This window comes from Pseudochaenichthys georgianus, chromosome 21 (genome assembly GCF_902827115.2).
Source record: "Pseudochaenichthys georgianus chromosome 21, fPseGeo1.2, whole genome shotgun sequence".
In the NCBI taxonomy this organism is placed as follows: Eukaryota; Metazoa; Chordata; class Actinopteri; order Perciformes; family Channichthyidae; genus Pseudochaenichthys; species Pseudochaenichthys georgianus.
Window position 1 is genome coordinate 28,685,469 of NC_047523.1, and position 21,222 is coordinate 28,706,690.

At 40.6% G+C, this 21,222-nt stretch overlaps 2 protein-coding genes across 5 annotated transcripts in view; both read left to right on the top strand.

Moving 5' to 3' along the window:
• Window positions 1-2,000: 2,000 nt before the first annotated feature.
• atp5mc3a (ATP synthase membrane subunit c locus 3a) lies at window positions 2,001-4,472 on the top strand. 2 transcript variants are annotated; one of them, XM_034109928.2, is made up of 5 exons: window positions 2,001-2,067; window positions 2,265-2,359; window positions 3,151-3,225; window positions 3,617-3,807; window positions 3,918-4,472. In XM_034109928.2, exons 2-5 carry the CDS (start codon window positions 2,321-2,323, stop codon window positions 4,030-4,032), a joined length of 420 nt encoding a protein of 139 aa, XP_033965819.1. In that variant the 5' UTR covers window positions 2,001-2,067; window positions 2,265-2,320; the 3' UTR covers window positions 4,033-4,472. The 2 variants fall into 2 exon arrangements, with proteins under 2 accessions (XP_033965819.1, XP_033965820.1); XM_034109929.2 differs by having other exon boundaries at window positions 2,063-2,155.
• An 853-nt stretch (window positions 4,473-5,325) lies between these two features.
• The window catches only part of atf2 (activating transcription factor 2), a 16,692-nt gene continuing 795 nt past the window's right edge, over window positions 5,326-21,222 (top strand). The window contains exons 1-12 of one of the 3 annotated variants that reach the window (XM_034109290.2): window positions 5,326-5,358; window positions 5,971-6,044; window positions 6,508-6,604; window positions 6,688-6,806; window positions 6,918-7,046; window positions 7,430-7,608; window positions 8,573-8,687; window positions 10,026-10,118; window positions 12,539-12,724; window positions 13,160-13,366; window positions 16,237-16,342; window positions 20,145-21,222. The exon at window positions 20,145-21,222 is cut by the window's right edge and continues 795 nt beyond it. In XM_034109290.2, coding sequence (XP_033965181.1) covers window positions 5,997-6,044; window positions 6,508-6,604; window positions 6,688-6,806; window positions 6,918-7,046; window positions 7,430-7,608; window positions 8,573-8,687; window positions 10,026-10,118; window positions 12,539-12,724; window positions 13,160-13,366; window positions 16,237-16,342; window positions 20,145-20,320 — 1,455 coding nt within the window. In that variant the 5' untranslated portion in view covers window positions 5,326-5,358; window positions 5,971-5,996 and the 3' untranslated portion in view covers window positions 20,321-21,222. Of the gene's footprint in view, window positions 5,359-5,387; window positions 5,446-5,970; window positions 6,045-6,507; window positions 6,605-6,687; window positions 6,807-6,917; window positions 7,047-7,429; window positions 7,609-8,572; window positions 8,688-10,025; window positions 10,119-12,538; window positions 12,725-13,159; window positions 13,367-16,236; window positions 16,343-20,144 lie in introns of those variants that run through there. The other 2 variants (XM_034109291.1, XM_071207088.1) reach the window with 2 other exon arrangements.

Here is a 21,222-nt window from a genome sequence, read left to right on the forward strand (position 1 = left end):
ATAATATGACACAACACCATAGGATAGAATGAAATATAATAGAACACAATACAATAGGAATTGAACAGGATATGTAAGAAAATAGATAGGGTAAAATAGAACAGAATATGATAATATTGAATACAACAGAATGATCAAATAGAATATGATAGAATATAAATAATTACATAATAACACAGAGCAAAGATAGGGAAATAATAGTATATCATTTAGTTGTCTTTATCTTTTCTGTGATTTTTAATGCAATGCTCTTGCTGTCTTCTTCTACATTTCTGGTTCATGTATGATCTACCGACTGTTTGAATCTGTGTCTTCATGTTGGCTGTAAAACTAAAAAGATCATATACCTGAGGAGCCACTGAAATTCCTCTCTTAAAGCCAGCATGCAGCAAAAGCACACTCCCTGTGCTCATTACCTTTCCATCACAGACCAGCTGCTGTGGAGTCATTCATCACGATTACAAATCCGCCCGGTGCAGGTAGCCCTCAGCTCCACCATCAGCTCCACCATCAGCCTGTGAGATGCACAGCCCTGAGCCATCAGTCCCTCCGGGCAGAGTGTGAGATTTACACCCCAACAGGTGATAGTAGTGGACAGCGCCAGGCAGCTTTTGTTATGAGAGAAAAACTCATTTTGAAATCCTGGCTGAAATTCTGCTGTCCCCGCAACCAGGATGGAGACCATTTGATAATAAAATAGGGTTTTTCTGATGTTGTGCAGGTGTTATGATATCTACAATATCAGAATCAGCTTTATTGGCAAAGAATGAGTAAACATACAAGGAATTTGACTCTATTTTGTACTTACAGAGAAATAAAATACAGCTAAAAACCAGAACTCATGTTAAACATAAACATTAAGTTATTTTGTACATGTAAGATAACTAATATATAAACAAAACAACAATGAACAATACAACTTCTTTAAGTCAGAAGATTTTTGGTCGAATTGTAAAGAAAATAATACAGTAAAATCATTATCACAAAATTGTTAAAACACCTTGGAGACAGGATTTGCAAGTGCTGTACGCAAATATATACAATGTAAAGGAAAGGGAAACACATTGTCTTTCAGAAATTAGAATCACGCTAACCTTGTCTAAATTGCCATTATTTCCTGGTTTGACCGCAGTTAAGCAAAAGCCAAGAATTTCCATCTTTGAATAGTCCCCTGTTCCCACAGTTAAGCCAAGGTCGACTCAGAATGTGTTTCTTAATGTTAATGGTGACGGATAGATAGGGCCACTTCCTTCCTACACAAGTCTTAGAATAACATTTAAATGTCTCAAAATAATTTATCTATTTGTTTTTTTATTTTATTTAGAAGTAGAAATGTCTAAATAAAAAATGTACTTCTATGATATATATATGTCTTTTAATATATATAAAAAAATATAATAATAACATTGGTTATGTTTTTTTCATAGGATTTGTTCGCAGTAAGAAATGATCTCCGGACTCACCATAAGTCTAGAACCTGTGTCAACCTTAACATGGTGCATATTGTTAATAGATCGTTTTAACTAGACCCATAGCTAATTTCCCCCTCAAGGCTCTTGTACAGATTTTCTATATAAATTAACCAGACCAGCGGCAGCAACATCATTATGTTCTATTAACATTATAGGTAGAGTGAATGTAAATGTGTACAAAATGCAGGTACTTTCGGGTAAAGTTTTTAATATTTTTATTCCAAAACATAAAAGATCTCGCAGAGAATGCATACACATATTATAGTGCAATAAAAACATCAAAAAATAAATCAAATAAGGGTGATGTATACAATATAAGAATATAATATATATATTATATTCTTGGCACATATAATATATATATTATATTCTTCACGTGGATAAGAACAAAGTATAAGTAAGAAGTGCAAGGACAAAAGATGTAGAAAATAATTTCAGAGTGTAAACAACGGTTAGATTTGTGAATGAACGTTGTTGTTGTGATCAATATCAATAAAGTTTCTGTGAAATGACCTTTCACTGTCATCATCCGGGACTCTACACACGTCACTCCGCGCAAGCGCACTCTTCCACTGTGGTTCGTCCTCTGCAGTCGGTAAGTGTGCAATGGCAGATTGAATGAGAAGCCTACTTCTACAAATCCCTTTTCATCCTCTCTCCTAACTCCACTTTGTAGCGCGCAAGTGAGGATAGCATGCAGAATGGATGTGAATGTACATATGAGTGGCGTTATTTTCTTTGTGGAGCATTTTTACACCCGTTTGACCTTACTTCTCTCTCGTCTTCCCACAGAGACCCGGGCTTTAACCAGATTTGACCAAACCGGCTAATACTACTAAAACAGAAACATGTACGCCTGTGCAAAGTTCGTCTCCACGCCGGCCATGGTGAGTTTGCATTTCCATGTGTTTTCGTTGAATTCTTCTTTCCTAATTCCATTAATGAATCCGGTGGGCCTCTGTCTGAACTTGAGTGTAGCTCACTGACAAGGATATATGCAGCCTAGGCCAACAGGCGAGTGAGCTAATGCTAAAGCACAGAATGACTGACAGACATTTTAATCTGTGCCAATGTTGTCATCGTAATCATGAATGCTATGCAATGGTGCATTCAAGGTGTCTTTGGAAATCTGCCTCTGTCTGTGCTTTAGCATGTAGCATACATCTTTAGTCATGGCCGTTAGCTAAGGTCATTGCAATCCTCTGCTAGCTGGATTTAGTGCACAGTTCTCTAGCATCTCCTACATATGGATGTGCAATTGATAAACTATCACTTTGTGTATTCCAGCTTTGGTTGCTTCCAAATAGATATAGCCCTAGTCTTTAAATCCTCCTCCAAGGTCACATTTAGGTTTCTAGTAGCTTAGCAGACTAGGTGGTTTGAATTACAACAGGGCAATTGTTCAGTAAGCTTGCTATGTATGTTTAATGTATCTGGCTACTGGCTCAGATGAACAAAAACTTCATTTTCAAAGCAAAGCACAGACTGTACTCTTAAACCTTTAAAGGCCACAGGTCATGTAGTGGTTGCACTGCATTGAATGACACTGGAGTTGACAAAGTGACTTCAAGGTGCTTTCAACTTGCTCAGACTGAGAATGGATACCAAACATATGTTTCATTAAGCTTACATGTGTGTTGTGTCTCTAAACTAAAGTGTGTCTGTGTTGTTGCTGCAGCTCCGCGCTGGTTCCCGGGCTCTTTACAGACCCCTCTCTGCCTCAGTGCTGTCCAGGCCTGAGCTCAACACAGAGGTAAGAAGAAAAACATGCTCTCTACTGGGACTGCAATTATCTTTTAAACTATACTGATTGCTTTTAGTCATTTCCTTCATGAAAGAATGTTAAAATGTTGAGACCACAATGTAGCAGCTTCAAATGAGTCTGACCCAAATTGTTTTTCAACTATCAGTCTTTCAGAGTTTTTGATATTCTTTTTTAATTTGAAATTAAGAAGTAAGAAGCATTGTTATGAAAAAAGTGTTGTTAAATACAGACTTTAATTTGGTCATTTTTGATTAATCAACTATTCCTACCACTTATATTTGCTTCAGTACTCTTTGCATGTCAACTGACTTCATTGTCATATCTACTGCCGTTGGTTTTAAAATGTAATTAAACAGTATTTTGTCTTTTCTTGCTCCAGAGCACTGTTGCTCTGATGCCACAGAGCCCCCTCTCCCTGGCCACACTGAGGGGCTTCCAGACCAGCGCTGTCAGCCGGGACATTGACACCGCTGCCAAGTTCATCGGAGCTGGAGCCGCCACAGTGGGAGTCGCTGGATCCGGAGCTGGAATTGGGACCGTGTTCGGCAGTCTCATTATCGGCTATGCTAGGTTTGTTCTTGCAGACATGCATCCCAAAAAATATTATCTTGGATTATTAGATTTCTGGTGAATGCTTTTGTTTTTCCATTGAGGCATTGACAGTCTTCTCTTGTTTGCAGGAACCCATCTCTGAAGCAGCAGCTGTTCTCATATGCCATCCTGGGATTTGCTCTGTCTGAAGCCATGGGACTGTTCTGTTTGATGGTCGCTTTCCTTATCCTGTTCGCTATGTAAACTCTGCTATCAAACAACACTTTCATTACAAATGTGACTACATATTTTATTGTGGCAACCAACATTGTTGTACATTTTCAAGTCTTTCAGACACTGTCAAAATAAGCAGAGCATGTATTGTACAAATGTAAGAAATTACGTCATTAAAATACATGTATTTGACTATTTAACAATGGCAGTACAACTTTTATGTCTGGAATTTCAAGCTAGCAAAGTAGAGGGCAGTGTGCTTTTTTGAATGTCATCTTTTCTGTGAAGCAGCTGCGAAGACTCGCCATGAATCAGCTTTGTTTTCTCAGCACATCACATGCAAGCTTTGGGGTCCACCTTCATTATTTCTTGGTACAGATGCAGGTAAATAGTACTGTATTTAAGGCAGCACGTGAGTGCTTGCTGTTGTAAATGTAAATTAAATAAATCGAGATGGTTTCATTACGCTATACTATGGGTTTTGACTTTTTTCAATATTTTTTTTAATTTTCTTTCATTGTAAATGAAGTATCCTTAGATTATGGTCTGCTTGTCAGACTAAATCAATTTTGAAATGCTGGTGGGCTTTTTATTTACAATGTTTTAGTTTTGCTAAACTGAAGAATTACAAAGTGACTAGGCTGTGAGATTTAATAGCAAGCATGTATGTACTATTTTCATATTTAATAACCCTGAAAAGTGGCCTTATGGAAAACAATTCAAAAGTATTCTATCGAAAGCTACAGTATATGCAAAAAGGTCATATTTATCCCAAATTCATATGTAGATATTCCAGGACTAGGGATGCTAAAATTCTAAATTAACAAAGGCTTTTATTTAAAATGAAATGTATCAAGAACCTTCTAGGTGCACAGAAGCCAAAATAGGAGTCTCCAACATGACCTCAGGTGACAACTTAAAGCCTCCATCCATTCCAGCAGAATGTATACATCAAAACTTGCTTGGATGACATCTTTACATCAGGTTATGTTCAAAAACTTTATTTTAAAGAACTTTTTGGGGACAATTATACAAATGTACACTACCTATACAACTAGTCTACACTGCAAACATGCCAGGGTGACTAATGTTCTATTAATTAATGTAATCTTGCACCATCTAGCAGATTTTCTAGTTTCTTCTGAAAAGAAAGGCATGCTTTTTTTTACAATTTACATTAAATAAGAGTGCATAAACGATCATACCAATTAAATTACTAAATAAAGGAAAAAGAGGGCTTAAAAATTGCTATTATCCATGGAACATAACACTGACGTTAACGGAAGAGCATAAGCTGCTCTCGCGATACTTGAGTACAGACGTGGGGATTTGGAAATCCAGGGTTGTGGCTGTGGGGTAAGTGACCATTTAAACTCATAGCGAATGGGTACAAAGCGGTTGTAAAAGGCATCGTTTGTGGCTCTGCGAAGGACTTGTGCTCCGGTACAATAAAACGACCTCGAAACAACCATTGACATCCCCTCTGTTTACTGAGATATTTAGGTCTAAACATGGCGACGCTTGTATGTTATCGCTTGGCTCGGGTTATTGCATGGAAGCGACGAGAGCAGATTATCTCACCCTGTTGTTGTTTGTTTGTGTTACGCTTTCTCATTATATTTTACATCATATTTTTGCCAAAGCTGCAGCTGGTTATAGCTGAAGAAGTCGTCCTCAGCAGGACAATAATGATAGGACCGTATTTTATGATGACACTGAGGTGTAAACAAGCAAAGCAGCCGCCCATCATCGATAGGCTTTGTCCACATCTCCAGATGTTCTCTCTCAGGACTTTTACCCAAACAGTGCCTCATCGTCACTCAAACATTATTAATAAAATATCTGTTATAACCTCAATCTTTATTTTCATCTTGAATGATTCATAGTTCGATTTCTAAACAGTTAACCTTACATTAATGCACGTCTACGTCTAAGATTTTGCTTTTTGCTATACTTGTTTTATTTCAGGGTGACACAACAGGAAAACCCTTAATATGAGTGATGACAAACCTTTCCAATGTACTGCTCCTGGCTGTGGACAGGTAAGTCCTCTCAGTTTTTACTCATGTTACTTTGAGTCACTGTCTAAATTACCCTTCATGGGTCATTTGTTGCACTATAGCTGTTTTCTTTAAACTGTTACAAAGTACTTAACTCAACTGAACAGGTTGAAAGACTATACACAGTGAAGATAATAACACAAAAACATAAATTAAAACAAAGAAATTGAGCATAAATAACAGATTGTTTACTTAAAACAGGTAAAGTAAAGCAGTAACACAGACTTACTCTGGAGCTGTATTTCTCTAGACGAAATGTTAGAAATACCTGAAGCACACTTTTATTATCAAATGTATGCTTTGTCTTAATGAGTATTGAAAATAAATATGTTTGAATATGACACTTGTAACCAAGAGAAGAGATGACGTTTGTGTTACAGACCATATATATATATTGATCCTGTTTCGCTGTTCTGTTCTGTCTTTTTGTTTTGACCATACATAGAGATTTACAAATGAAGATCACTTGGCTGTCCACAAACACAAACATGAGATGACCCTGAAGTTTGGTCCAGCAAGGAATGAAAGTGTCATCATTGCTGGTAAGTGCTCTGTTAATGTTCAGATATCTTAACTTAAATGATGCTTTACAAGTATGTGTAGTAATGGTTTTATTCCATTGCAGACCAAACACCGACACCCACCCGTTTTTTAAAGAACTGCGAGGAGGTCGGACTCTTCAATGAACTTGCAAGTCCGTTCGACCATGACTTCAAAAAAGCAGCTGAAGATGACATTAAAAAGGTTGTTTTTGGTATCGAACTATAAGCATATCATGAACTACTGTTTGTCTGATGGTGAGCATGTATACCACTGATCTGTTTTATTTAGATGATTTTACTCATGTTTCTGTAGTTACTATTGGATTTGTCACCTCTCGCAACGCCTGTCATGCGCAACAAAGCTGAGGAACTCACAGCTATGGAAGCACATCGAGATAGCCCTCTGCCTCACCCCGAATCTACGACGAACGATGACGTGAAGGTAAAGCCTTCGAAAAAAGAGTTTGGAGTATTTGTGCTTATCAAAGAGAGTTCATAGGACTTAGATGAAGAGTGAATAACAGCTGATCTCCTGCTTTAATGTTCATCTAATTTACACCTGATTGAACTTTCAAAGGTAAGACTTTCATACAAGCATATCACGTCAGCATGTATGTTGTAAAAATGAAATTATAACTTAATATAATGTAAACAATTATTGTTTTACCAATAAATGTTATTGTTGAACTATCCCTTTAATCTTATACTGGCATGGCAGCAATACAATTCTGTCCAAATGGGTAATTTTGACCTCATTTCTAATAATTTGAAGTAACTTACTTTTTCAATACTTCCTGCAGCTAAGGTCTTGTATGGTGTTCACAGGATTTATCTTTGCAGCCATCCTCACTGCCAACCTCCACTATAGTCCATCCTGCATCCCTCCAAGTTCCCAATGTACTTCTAGCAACCTCAGAGGCTAGTGTTGTAATTCAGCAAGATCTCCCGTCACCAACATCTAGCTCTGTTATTACCCAAGTCCCATCCACTAATAGGCCTGTAGTGTAAGTAACTCCAAACGTCCATTTTTTTTAAATCATAGTTTTTTTAAGTCATCTTTTTTAATTTGTGCATTTTTGTCTTGGTGAGCTCATGATTTATGAGGCATGACTGTTTTTCTATTATTTATTTATTCACATTGTGCCGGAATTGTAATGTTTGGCTGTAGACCTTATTATTTCCGTCTTTAGAAATAACATCAGCATTGCTCAGATATGGACTTACAGCTCAGTGTTTAGCTTCAGGTCAATTTCTGCATGTTTCCCCAATCAATCCCTGTATCTTTATTGGGCCCTCATATAGGATTATAGTATAGTTTATAGAGCCCTCATTTCAACAAAAATACTATAAAATGGGAATAATGTCGTTCAACACGGACAATGTTCAATACATAAATTGAAAAAATAGCTTTTGTAAAAAATGCGGTTTAAAAAAAAGATGGTTTTGAAGCGACTTATAGATATGGATTTGCTGGAGTCTCGCTTGGCCTTAAATTCAGCAATTAAGGTGGTTAAGCGATTTTACCGAAAAGCCAACAAAAAACAGAACGTACTGAAATAACTGACCACCCAACAACGGCAGATCCCACTCATTCTGCCTTGTAAAATATATTTCAAATTGAAATACATGGGTAAAATATATCCTGTATCAACAGCTAGTAAATGAATATTTAAACACTGTTAGTTTAGTGGAAGCTGATTGGTTTGACCCGACCAGAGGTCCATATCTGTGCAACACTGACACTGATCACTTATGGGGTCTGATGTGTTCTCATATTACTGTGTATGTACATGTGTATTTTGTGTTGAACATTGTTTTGCTTTGTTTCCGTAAGATGTTGCCTGTTTGTGACATATTGTTGTTGTATAAGTAGCCATTGTGGTCTTTAGTTTTGGATTGTGTTTTGTGTGTTTATCACAAAGTTGTGAGTTATTCACCTCACTTGGATTTCTTTTCTCCCCCCCTCAGCCCGGTGTCCGGCACCTTCCCTGTGCTCCTACAGCTGCCTAACAGCCAGACCATGCCAGTTGCTATACCTGCGTCTATTACAAGCTCAAGTATACATATTCCAACTACAATCCCTGTGAGTACGCTGTTGCTATTTTTGTGTGTTTGAGTTACAAGCAAAGTTTGAACATGTTTGTTTCTGATCATTTAGTGAGTACTCAGAATTAGGAATGCATACAGTGACCTTTACTCACTGAACAAATAGCAATGTCACTAACAAGTGTGTGACCTCAAGGTCCATTTAGTATCTGTTCTAGATCTTTCCAGCTCTACAACTAAGAGTGTGGATTTACATAATGGATTGTAGGAACATTTTACCTACTGATACTTTGGGAGGACAGAATCCCTACACATATTTAAGCGAGCTTATTCGCTTTTCTAGATCACCTGTTGACCAGCACATTCTGGCTGAATCTGGTCTCTTTCCACCATTGTTTACATTACAGCACATTAGTGATCCTCTTATGCTGTAGTTATACACTACTATCACATATTTTCTACTTGGACCGAGGGATTATTTTCAAATTTGGCCCCTGAGATTTGGCGGTGAAGTGAGAGCTGTAGAGAAGTAATGGAGTTCAGAGCAGGACTGTGTGTCACCATGGCAAAGACACGAGGTTTGGCTGAGGCATAGCCAGCTCTAGTCCAGGACACTTCAATGCTATTTGTCCTTGTACAATTACCATCAACGCTCTTGATTTTTGGCAGAACAGATAGATGACGCTACTAACGTGTTTCACAAACCAATTACATACAACCCATGACAGTGTCTCATATTGGACATGTGTTATAAGCAAAGGTCTTGTTGCTGTTTGTTTTCAAAACGTCCCCCATGTGGAAGCTTGTCTTGTTGTTCGCTGCAGTCCTGATTGTCTGTGTGGAACTCTGAGCAGCAGATGATTATCTCCTGATAGCAGCACAGCGGGGGAAAAACCTCTCTCTTCCCAGTCTGTGGGGATTGGGAAAGCCGCTGACAAGTAAAGGAGGGCAACAGTAGATGGACAACACGAGCCAGCACTGGGCCTTCCTTTCACACGATCATCTCCCCCCCTCCTTTCTCCTCTCCTTTCTCGCCTCCTCCCTCTGTCTCATTGTCAGCGGTTGTGAGAGGAGGCCCGGCCCTGGCCTTCCGACTCGTGTCTCTCCATCCCCTCCTCAGCTTCCCTGCCCATATGCTCTCACGCAGGCAGGCAGAGGTTCATTAGCGTGCACACGGCATCTCCATGTGGCGCTTCCCCTACAAAATAACAGGCCATCCAACCTAATGAGGCTGAGATATGAGGAAACTCTGAGAGCCTGCCGCAGCTGTGTGTGTGTGTCTGTGTGTATTTGTTGTGTGTGAGCGCCGCCTGCCTTTTAACAGCCAAAGACACATTTTCTCCATGCTGATCTGGCTGTGTGTCTCTGCCGTCAGCTTGTCAGACCTGTCACCATAGTGCCTAACGTCCCCGGGATCCCAGGACCCCCCTCGCCACAGCCACAGCCCGTCCAATCAGAAGCAAAGCTGGTATTAATTATCTCTTCTCTTACATCAAATACAATTTTCATGTTGAGTTTTTTATTTCCCATCTGAGAGATAAAATAACAGCCAAAGTAATGAGGGAGCTTGATGAGAAGCGACCTTTCTTTGACCAGATGAGGGCGCTAGTGACAGGTTGGGTCTGTAGTATTACACTAACTGGGATTTTTACATTTTTATTATTTTATACCTTTTAACAATAGACTTTCCATCTGGATTAAGGATATTTCTTTGAATTGATTCACGTTTACTGGTTTATAGCAAAAGCTTAGCTGATTAACTGACTATTTGTTGGAAAAATAATGGCATAATAATCGTTGTCATTGTAGATTTTCTGTTACAATAATATTAATAATAACATTCATTAATAACTTCATTTTTCATGCAAAAAAAATGAAGAATAACGCATTACAATAAGTAAAACGTATGAAACATGTGCTGTTTCTTCTTTGTTATATGTGAAACTAACCTGACTATCCTTAGGTTTTGTCTGTTTGAGGCATTCTTGTGAATATTTTATTTGCGCCTTATCCAATCCTCTTTAAGTCCCATTCTTATGAACACCTTATTTTATGAACGCTTTGAAGGATTTCTTTTTTATTTGGCACAAGTGTCTCGATGACGAACTGATTAGAATTGATTTGGTGGTTAAAGGTCAAAGGTCATCCCCATACAACACATTTTTGGCCATAAATCAAGAATTTACGTTCTAATTTTGACAATTTCACACAGTGGATTAAATGATGATAATGATTTTGGACTTAAACTGCATTTTGACTGCTTGTCAAAGTAACTATTGTTCACTAATTTGAGACATTCCATTGACAAAATGATTACATTAATGCAGAAACTAAAAAATACTCACAAAACTGATTGGATAATCATAGAAAACAGAACCCCCGCCTCAAAAACATTCCGAATATCTCTCTGTGGGCAGAGGATGGTCATAGACCTGCTGTTTCTAAAGTGAGTTGAAGGGCAGGGATATGGAGTGTAGAGGGGGGGATCAGTGGCAAAGTGATGGAGCACGGATCACAGGACCTGTAAGTGTTCGCAGCGTGCTCCGCCTGTGGAAATTAACAGATACACTGCGGAGAGGAGGTGTGTGTGTGTTGTAGGGGAGGATTGATCCTGACTGGAGAGGAAGGAGTGAAGGAAGGGGGAGGCGAGGAGGTTGTCGGGGATCATGGGGTACGGAGATGACAAACTCGGAGACAGCGTTGTGCTCAGCACGCCGTCACCGGGGCCAACCGGGGGGGGGGGCTACCAGCGAGAGCCAGCTGGGGGCATCCTGGCACACGCTCAGCGAGGCACATTAAGTCAGCCTCACCCTGCATGGAACCTTTTGTTCAGCAGAATCCTGCCTGACCTGCCCCCCCCCCCCCCCCCCCCCCCTCTCACTCGCGGCGCCTCCCACCGCACCCAGCTCATCAGCAAACACCTAATGAGCCCGCGTCAAGAAAACAGACCCCCGCTCAACCTGCCCGCTCCCCGCCCCCCCACCCGACTCTCGGGGGGCGCGGAGACGGCACTTTACAAGGACTGATGATGCTGCAAAGACCACAATAATGATAATTAACTTGCTGAATTTAGAAGATTATGCTGTTAATTAGTTGCAAAATAAAGATAAGTAATATAGTAGCAGATGGTTGAATAACACCCATGAGATGGAGGGTTATTACACTGATGAGGTTTCCGTGGCAGAGATGAAATATGGATCCGACTGGCTTTCCCCTCTTTCTATGGGCCATTCCAAGAGAATAATATCTTGTTTCTGCCAGAAGAGCTTCTGGAAGGGTATTACACGATAAACTAATTTGGTAGATAGATTGGTCTGGCAAAGGTAGTTGTTAGAATAATGTGATCCTCTGTTTTCTCATGTAAATGTATTCCCTCTCACTTTGTTATTGCCTCGAAAGGCTCATTCACTTTCACCTTGTTTGCTCAGTGTTTGATACTAGAGGAATTGGCCTGTGAGTCATGGACACCAATCTGTAGGGAAGTAGTTTCTGTGAATGTGGCGTATTCAGTCCTAGTCCATGTTCAGAAATATACATGTTTTGATAGTTTGGGTCAAATTATGTACCGTGGATCTCCATCAAATGTTTTCATCAGGAGGGCTGCCCCCTCTTAGTCGATTTGTAATCCATCATGCTTTTTTACAGGTACAATTTTATATATATTGTGAAAACACATGTCTTATCTGCCACTGAAAATGAATTTTAAACATATTAACTTTATATAGTCTATTGAGATATATGAAAAATAGCAACAAAAAAAGAAATTCACAATTTTTCATGACTAAAAATAAATGTCCTCGCCTCGTTTTTGCATGAACATTTCACGACTGTTTTTCATGATTCTTTTCCCTGAAACTGAAACCCACACTAAGCCAGCTGCCTCCTCAGGTTACCACTGGAAATGTTGCTGAAGTCCAGAGCAGCGCTGTCACCCACTCTCCTGCTCCCCCTTCCCCTGCCACGGCAACCCCCTCCCCGATGGCGGACCTGAGTCCGGCTCCTCTCCTGCCCTCGGCTGAGGAACCTTCTGCCCTCTCCCTTCAGCAGCCAGCCACCTCCACCACAGAGACCCCTGTGAGTATCCACACCTGCAGCAGACACACACTTTTGCTCAATGAGTGTTTCACAAGAGCTTCATAGAAGAGTCTTATTTTTGTATTGTATCTGTGGGAATACGTACATGCAAGAACAATACTTAAATGTGTTCCTTAACAGACCTCGATGTCAAGATCAATGATAGGTGTTTACAGTAGGACTGCATGTTGAAACTCAAGTATTTTTTTATACATTATAAATCCTGTAATATCAAAAACCATCAATCAATCAAGTACCAAAGAAATTGCATCATCATATTTGTAATCTTGCGTACAATCTTTTTTTTTGTTACCTCATCCTTTAGTCCCCTCTTAAGGCACACATCTGGTTTGGCAGGGTATATTTTGTAAGGTATCACAAGTTCTGGTTATATTTTTTTAATGTTAGTTATTGTTTTGTATTGTTATTGTTTAGGCGTCCCCAGCGCCCTCTGCGCAAAACCCCCCGAGCACAGGAGGTCGGCGGCGCAGAAACACAAGCGAAAACCCCGATGAGAAGCGGCGCAAGTTCCTGGAGCGAAACAGAGCCGCGGCTTCTCGCTGCCGGCAGAAGAGGAAAGTTTGGGTCCAGTCTCTGGAGAAGAAGTCTGATGACCTCAACTCCACCAACGGACAACTGCAGGTGCTCCTTACCCCCTCCCCTCAGCTTCTGTTATAGCAACAGCTCCTTCATCTGTCTTTCTCATGTGCTGTTATGCATCAATGTGTCAGTTTCTGTATGTTTTGCATGCTTGCGTTTGTCTGTTCATCAGCATGTGCTGTTGGTGTTCGCAGACTTTTCCCTTCTGTGGTGATGAAGTCATTAAAGCCGATTAAGAAGAGCTGCCGTGTGACAGCAGCGGTGTGTGAGCCCTTTACATCGATATGTCCCTGTCAATAAAGATGTATCCTCCAGATGTCAGCCGCGCACAAGCGTGTCTTCGCTTCTGTCTCAGCAGTTTACTGAATGGCCTCAAAAATCTCCTAGGGAAAGGTGTCTTTTTGAACCTTCATTTTGCTGGAAGCAATTAGGATCTGATGCTGACAAGTTCGAAACAGTTCATGTATCTGCTGTCTCTGTTGATAAGTGTGAGCCGGGGGTGCGGCACATCGGTGTTCCAGACAATTAAATGAGATGTGGTGTTTATTTGCTCACTGTCTTATTTTTCTATGAAAGCAGATTTAGTTGTCGTGGGTGGAGGAGGGGATACATGACAATATAAAGACATGGGTTCATTTTGCTAATTAATATCCGTGTCAAAACAGTTTTGATCATCAGTTGTCATGAGTGTGCTTTTTGAGATTACATTTGAATATGCAGATGGGAGGGTTAGGGGAGGTTTAGGTGTGTCAGTAGACGGGTTATAAACGGAGCATCGCTGTTAACTACAAGGACGGGAACAACATGTGGCAGGGAATAAAGGGGCGCTTTATATGAAGGCATTAATCAGCAGTGCAGTTTTTGTATAAAAGCCCATGCTGACATGGCCCAGCTGATCAGTGAAACTGCCTCTAATGATGCACAATTATTTTAACATCATCCTTAACTGGCTTTTTAATGAGGTGTCAGCCCAGACCAGGCAGCTCACACAGCTCCCAGCATCACCCAAGGCCTTTTTCTATATTTTGATTATTTCACAAAGTTAGAAACAAGTTGTACAGCTTGGCTCTGTTTAAAGCACCAGGTATGATGCAGTTTGACATACTGTACCTGTTGGCGTGCATGCATCGCAGCATTACTGGTACAGGTTCTATTTCATTTTCTGGGTGAATGTTTGAGAATGCATTTGTAAATCAAACAAACAGTTTATATTTGATCAAACTAATTGAACTACATACTTGTATGGATGTTACAATTTCTGACTTCTGTTTACAAGTCCGGCTTGCGTGCTTTCGCAGATTGGAGGGAGGGTTTTAAAGGATTGTGTTTTAAATTGGCCGTAAAAGAAGGCTGCAGTAATGGTGGAAGAGCAGTGAATAGGGCTTTGGCTTCATGTGATGCATACGCTCCTTCCAGCTGTGTTTTAAATCTGTCTTACAATAGCTCAGCCCTGCCAACACCAGCAAGACTAAACAGATGGAATCAAATAAATTGGCTGCTTTTAGACTAATAGATTAAGCCGCCCATAGTCCTTTAAAGGAGAAAAGAAGGAGCTTAAATCTGCCATGGGGTGTTCTGCGTGCCCCTGGCCGCTTTAAATCCAGTAAAAGTCACCTTCAGCGTAATGTGGCCCTCTTTTACGACATGCAGAAATCCTCAAGTCCCCTGAGAGCCGTAACGACACCAGAGTGTAAATCTCAGACGCATCCACAAAGTTGCACTGACAATCCCAACAGCTCACCTCTGACTAATGTGCTGCTCGTAGCCAGTGAAGGCCCATAATTATTATTCTTGTTGTATGAAACGATGAGATCCCATGAGTTACTGGTAATGAAACCAATGGTGGATGAGAGTTACCGCTAATAGAGAGAACACAATAAACGGACACTTGGTGTAAATACTGTTTTTACTGTATATGTGCAGTAATGCGTTCAGAAGAGATCTCCACGCATATATCAGATGGGGCTGATTTTTACTTTTTAAACATATCAGTTTTTGCTTAAATGTGGGCCAATAGTCATAAGAACAGTACTGAAATATAACAAATGTGTGTCATCATTACATAGATTGTCCACCACCGAACATCAACATGTTTATTTTTTAACTATAAAAAAAGCAATTGCTCAGTTTAAGGTATCTTTTGGTCACAATTCTTTAAAAAAAAAAACTAACATAATTGATCTTTATCGTCTGTGTTACATATGTTTAAGTGTGTTTGTATAAAAATGGAGGGTACATTGTTATCAGACACTTAAAGGTGGGGTAGGTAAGTTTCAGAAACCGGCTCGAGATACACTTTTTGTTATATTCCATGGAATGCTCTTAACATCCCGATAGCAATGAATATCTTAAGTGCTTTGACAAAAAATCCATAAAAAAATGTCATCTGTAGAAGCCGTAATACTGTAAAAAGTACAACCAATCCGATTAGCCGGCCCGGCTAAACGGATTGGATAGCCTACCTGCCTGTCAGCCTTCCATCGGGGCACAAACTTATCTCGTGCCCTCATTGGTCATGTGCGCGTTCGTGTGTGTTGGGGGAGGGGCTCTATAAGGAAGTGGCAGATTTTCTCCGGTTGTGTATTTTCAAATTCTAGCGATCTCGAGCCGGTTTCTCAAACTTACATACCCCACCTTTAAACGTTCAAACATATTTATCAGTATCGGCCTCCAAAATGTAGTATGGGTTGGCCTCTAGTTCAAACTTAAGGTTATAACTTTATAATGAAACGAAGAAATGCTCCCAATCATATTTTAATTAACCATATTGGGACCTTTGTCGAAGTTTGGACAATCATTGCACAGATTTGAACTATCTGCACATGTCGTCCATTTGTCTCCATGTTGTAATCGGATATACTGTACGCTGCAGAGTGACCATTCTATTGCTGTTGTGTATTCTCCTCTCAAAGAGTGAAGTGACCCTGCTGAGAAACGAAGTGGCTCAGCTGAAGCAGCTTCTTCTGGCTCATAAAGATTGCCCTGTAACCGCCATGCAGAAGAAATCCAGCTATCACAGTGAGTAATGCTCCATTATTCTCAGCCCGAGGCTTCCTGTGAAACGCTTCTAAAATGAAGGACATGTCTTACTTATGGCCAAACAGAAAGAGCTATTGACTTATTAGATAAAAAGAAAAACTTTGCAGAAGTTAAGATATTAATGGGCAGAAGGGTTTCAGACACATTTCTCGCCGCCGGCATTGTCCAAGTCTTTCGACGAGGCCACAGGTGGTAACCACAAGAACTGTTTCCTCCTCATTTGACACAATTTGTCACATGCAGATAAATGTCTGCAGGACATATCGTCGGGTTGTCAGAATAAATAAGCCTGATCTGTGTTTCTCTAACTCCTACTGTGCATGTGTTAATTCAAATATAACGTCATACTACTTACATACGAGAATCACGAATATTTAAACATAATTGTGCAGTTTGCAGCCTCTTCATTTAAATGTCTTGTCGTCAATGCGTCTCCATGCCAGTTCTTGTTCATCACACGGTCTCATTTAGAATCAACAATATTTCTTCGTTTCCAAAGACTAGGCCTCTGTCATTCTGATTTTCCATTCATAACTCACCTTCCCTCACAGATGAGCCAGGATGCAAGCCGCTTCTCCACTGTGATGTAAACCCCTCCGCTGACTTGTATTGACAATGATTGCCTCTGAAATGAGTCTATTAAAGCAGCAAGCTAGACAAGACTGCAGAGAGATTCTCATTGCGGGGTGTCCACCAAGCTAGGCTGTTCATTATGCATCCCCTATTGCTAACCATCCCACTGACACACGTCCTGTGCATTATGGGACTGATGGTTTGCAGGCTCGAGCCGGCTGTCAGAGCCAGGTCTCATTTGGTGTCGTCTGGATTGTTTTTTCGAAAGATCCACAGATGAATTGGGTCATCTTTCTCATGTGTTGCCGAGGATGTCTGTCCCGTGTTTCTGGACCTTTGTGAAGGATGACATTTGGAGCACTTGTTACCCTGTTTGGGAAGATATAACCTCATCCAAATACCCCAGTTCATCAGTGTGGCTCACAGTGACAGATTGTAGACAAGCAATGAAGGAAAACCAACGAATGTGAAAGGAGGAATAAATATCTGGCAACATGAAATAATCCAGTGGCTCCCAACAGGGCCGGACTGGGACAATAAGTCAGGCCGGGAATTATACACCCAGCCAGGCCACTACCAGTTGCCATTCTGCTGGATTTATTTGTAAATATTTACAGCGTAGCTGCCCATAGTGATAGCTCTATAGTTTAAATCTACCCAATAATAAACATATGGACAGGGGTTACTATTTAAAAAAATATGCAAATGTATTTGGGAACCTATCCATGTGAACATATTTTAAGTGGGGGTGGACCTCAAATCCTCTAGGGGGGTCTGGGGGCATGCCCCCCAGTAAGATTTATTTTAAAATGTTGGAGTTTAATGCATCAACCTGGTGCATTTTGAGGGGAAAATAAAGAGACTACACCTGGAACACCCATATGAAACAGAACTGTATACATTTCAATAATCATAAAATCATGGCCATAACCAATAACATATGAAAAACACTGAAAGTTGTTTATTTATTTATTTTTGGTTCATTTATAGTTGTGAGTGTGTCTGTGCTCCTGAATCAGCCTCCCCTGTCTCCCTCCTCTCCTCCCTGCTCCTCTTTGAGGCAGCAGCAAAGACTAGTTTTAGCTCTCAACAAGTTTTACAAGTGTATCTTACCTTCTTTCTTTTTATTCATGCATATTTTACTAATCACTCCCCCCTCAAATGGAAATATGGGTTTACATAAATGGTGACCAAACAGTTTGAGCCTCGCAACCGTGCCGCGCCACACTATGCGCCGCATAAGCGCATAGGTGCGCCGTATTTGCGGCTCCCTCCGCAAGATGAGGCTCCCTCCACGAGATGAGGCTCCCTCCGCGAGGTGAGGCCCCCTCCGCGAGGTGAGACCCCCTCCGCGAGGTGAGGCCCCACGCAGTGTGTGTGATCATCCTGTAGGGAGGGACAGCCCTGTCGGCAGGCCACATCATGTGTGGACAGACAGCACCCTGTGTGAGGCAGACCCACATTTGCGCAGCATTGCGTTCACAATACATTAAAAAAAAGGAAAATCGCCAGGCCAGCAGGCCACTTAACAGGCCAGGCCATCGGGAAACCTCCCGGTCCTCCCGATGGCCAGTCCGGGCCTGGCTCCCAACCTTTTTAATGTACCTACATCGACCTACCTATTGATTAGTTTCTGCTTTTTCAGCCCTTATTTTATAGTTTCATTTTCATTTCCACTTGTTATCCACAACATCTAGCTATATATTTCATTTGCATCAACTACTGCTTCTTCAAGCAGTGAAATAGTTTGCAAAATTCTTGAATCCAAATGTTTGAGCCAATTCAACCATTGCTTATATTTAACTTTTAAACATCATTACTTCATTACTTCGTCTGTTGCCATCTATTTTGAATATTTATCCATTACTTTACCTAAGCTTTTAGACGTCTACCTACATGATTTCATGTACTTTTGATCACAACATGTACTGTACAGGTGCTATAGCTGATTGAATATGTTTTCAATTAAATCATGTATCCTTCCATATACCCCCTGGCAGTTGCATAAGTACACCCTGAAGCACGAGTACCCCTGGTTTGGAGTCACTGATTAAATCGATCTTGCTAATTAGTGACTGACTGATCTGTGGCCCTCACATATGTAAAGGGCCTCATGAAGCCCTCCATTCTCTGGGTGTTACATATCCTGTTAGACTACACGGCCCCCCAGGTCTGGTAAAGACCCTTCATGGTTCTGCCCAGGTGGGAGGACATTACCCAGACTGCCCCGCTAACAAGCCACCAGGACAAGCTTACACTTGGCATGCAAAGCTGTCCATCTGCTTACAGCGAACCCCACTTCAGAAACCAAGAGAGCAGAAAGAGGATCTGGCTCCCCAGGAAACTAGATTTTTCGGAGTATTACGATCCAACAGCCACCCCTTAATGTCATTAGGAGTAATAATGCACACTTGAACATGGAACAAAACCACCACGCTGATTTATTCTGAGGTTGACCTTCTGCATGGTAAAACAGCAAGGGAGTTTATAGTGCTTTGACATTCACTTGCACTAAATCACACGGTCAAAGTCCAGTCGGGAAGGCAGATGAAGCCTCTAATGTGAAGACATTTGTATTTGCACTTTAATTGCTTCCTCTTGCTCTGAAATCTGTATTTAACACTCTCAAATACGAAACCCCGGTCATTAATTACAAAGTGGCATAACAAGTGACTTCATATCATTAACAATATTAATTATCACTGTGCTCCTTATTCCTTTACGAAACAGAGCATGAGAGTAGTCTTTTTTTTCCATCAGGATCCAATTAATTCAATGCAACTGCCTAACAGCTGGTGGCATTTCAACTCCAAGTCTTCCCTACTCTCAAGTGTGTGCATCATTAAAATCAGGTGCTGTAATCATCTGTCGCTGCAGTAGTTGGCAAGGTAACAAAAAACAAATGAGAGAACAGTAAGGGATGGGAAACACTGCCACATGCCCCAGAATGTAATGTACCCTTATGATGTGGGTTTAAATTGACATTGGAGCTTTAATTAAAGGAAGGGGTGCAGAAGTAGCATTATGGGGATTAATGAAACAGTTTGCACACACCACATGCAAATAGCTGTTTTACATCTGATTAGGCCTACGTGCCAAAGCTTTCCCCAGCCTTTCTAGATGATATGCTGTAATGTAAGAACAGCATAACATTATAATGGTACAAGTTTATTGTTCAGTGGTTATTCTCTCATCTTTTCCAACACAGTCTCGGATAAGGACGAGAGCTGCGAGGAGATGTCCGTCCCCAGCAGCCCCCAGAACGAAGCCATCCAGCACAGCTCCGTCAGCACCTCCAACGGGGTCAGCTCCTCCTCCACGACCCCGTCCTTCTCCACCGCGTCCAACCAGAGCACAGAGGAGACCCAGCCTTCAGGGAGCTGATCGCCGCAAACCGTGCCCGAGCGTCAAACCGTGCCCGAGCGTCAAACCTGGAGCCTCTTTAATCCCTGCGACAAACAGAGGGATTCTCTTCAGTTTGAAATGTGGTGTTTTTAATTTATTAAGATTGCATTGTTTTTGTTTGATCCATTTTGTCCTCCTTTCGCAATGCTTTTTGAAAATGCAAATGTTTTCTCTGGAATTGATGAAGACAAAAGAACAGGCACTTTAGGTGTGAGATGTAAAACACGTGGTTCTAAAATGATTTTGTACTTGTGTGATTTATTTATTAATCTTATGTTTGTATTTATTTATAAGCGATCAGCCTTAAAGTTTGATCAGTGACCTTAGACCTAGAGACCTTACCAAAGTATGTTGTGTGGGTCATTTGTAATTAGTTTGCTTGTTTGTTTTCATTACTTTTGTAAGCACTGTCTTTATGATGAAGTTACATAAAGACGAGTCTCCTTTTTTCGTAATTTGCTTTTTCAATTTTGCACATTTTGAGAGATAATTGGTGACCTTTTTAGAGATTGACAGCCCACATGTTATTAAGTACAGGCAGATTTTTAGAAGTAAATTTGAATACTCTCACATTACACACATGTAAATGCCTGAATCAGATTTAAGATTTGACAACTCTTCTGTGAGTGAGATCAGATGTAGTCACAGTGTGCTGTTTGAATGTTTGCGCTCACCTCTGCTTGTAGAAATAGTGTTGAGGAGGTGAGCCGGTTAGAAACGTGTTATTTCATTAACATTCCATGTGTTGTCTTATTGTTCCTGAAGCAGTGATTGTAGGATTGCAGTACCTTTTCCATTACTCAATCTTTGTGATGTTGACTTCATTCAGTGCCATTAATGTTTTTGTATCTTCTGTACATTTCTAATGCAGATTAGCTCAA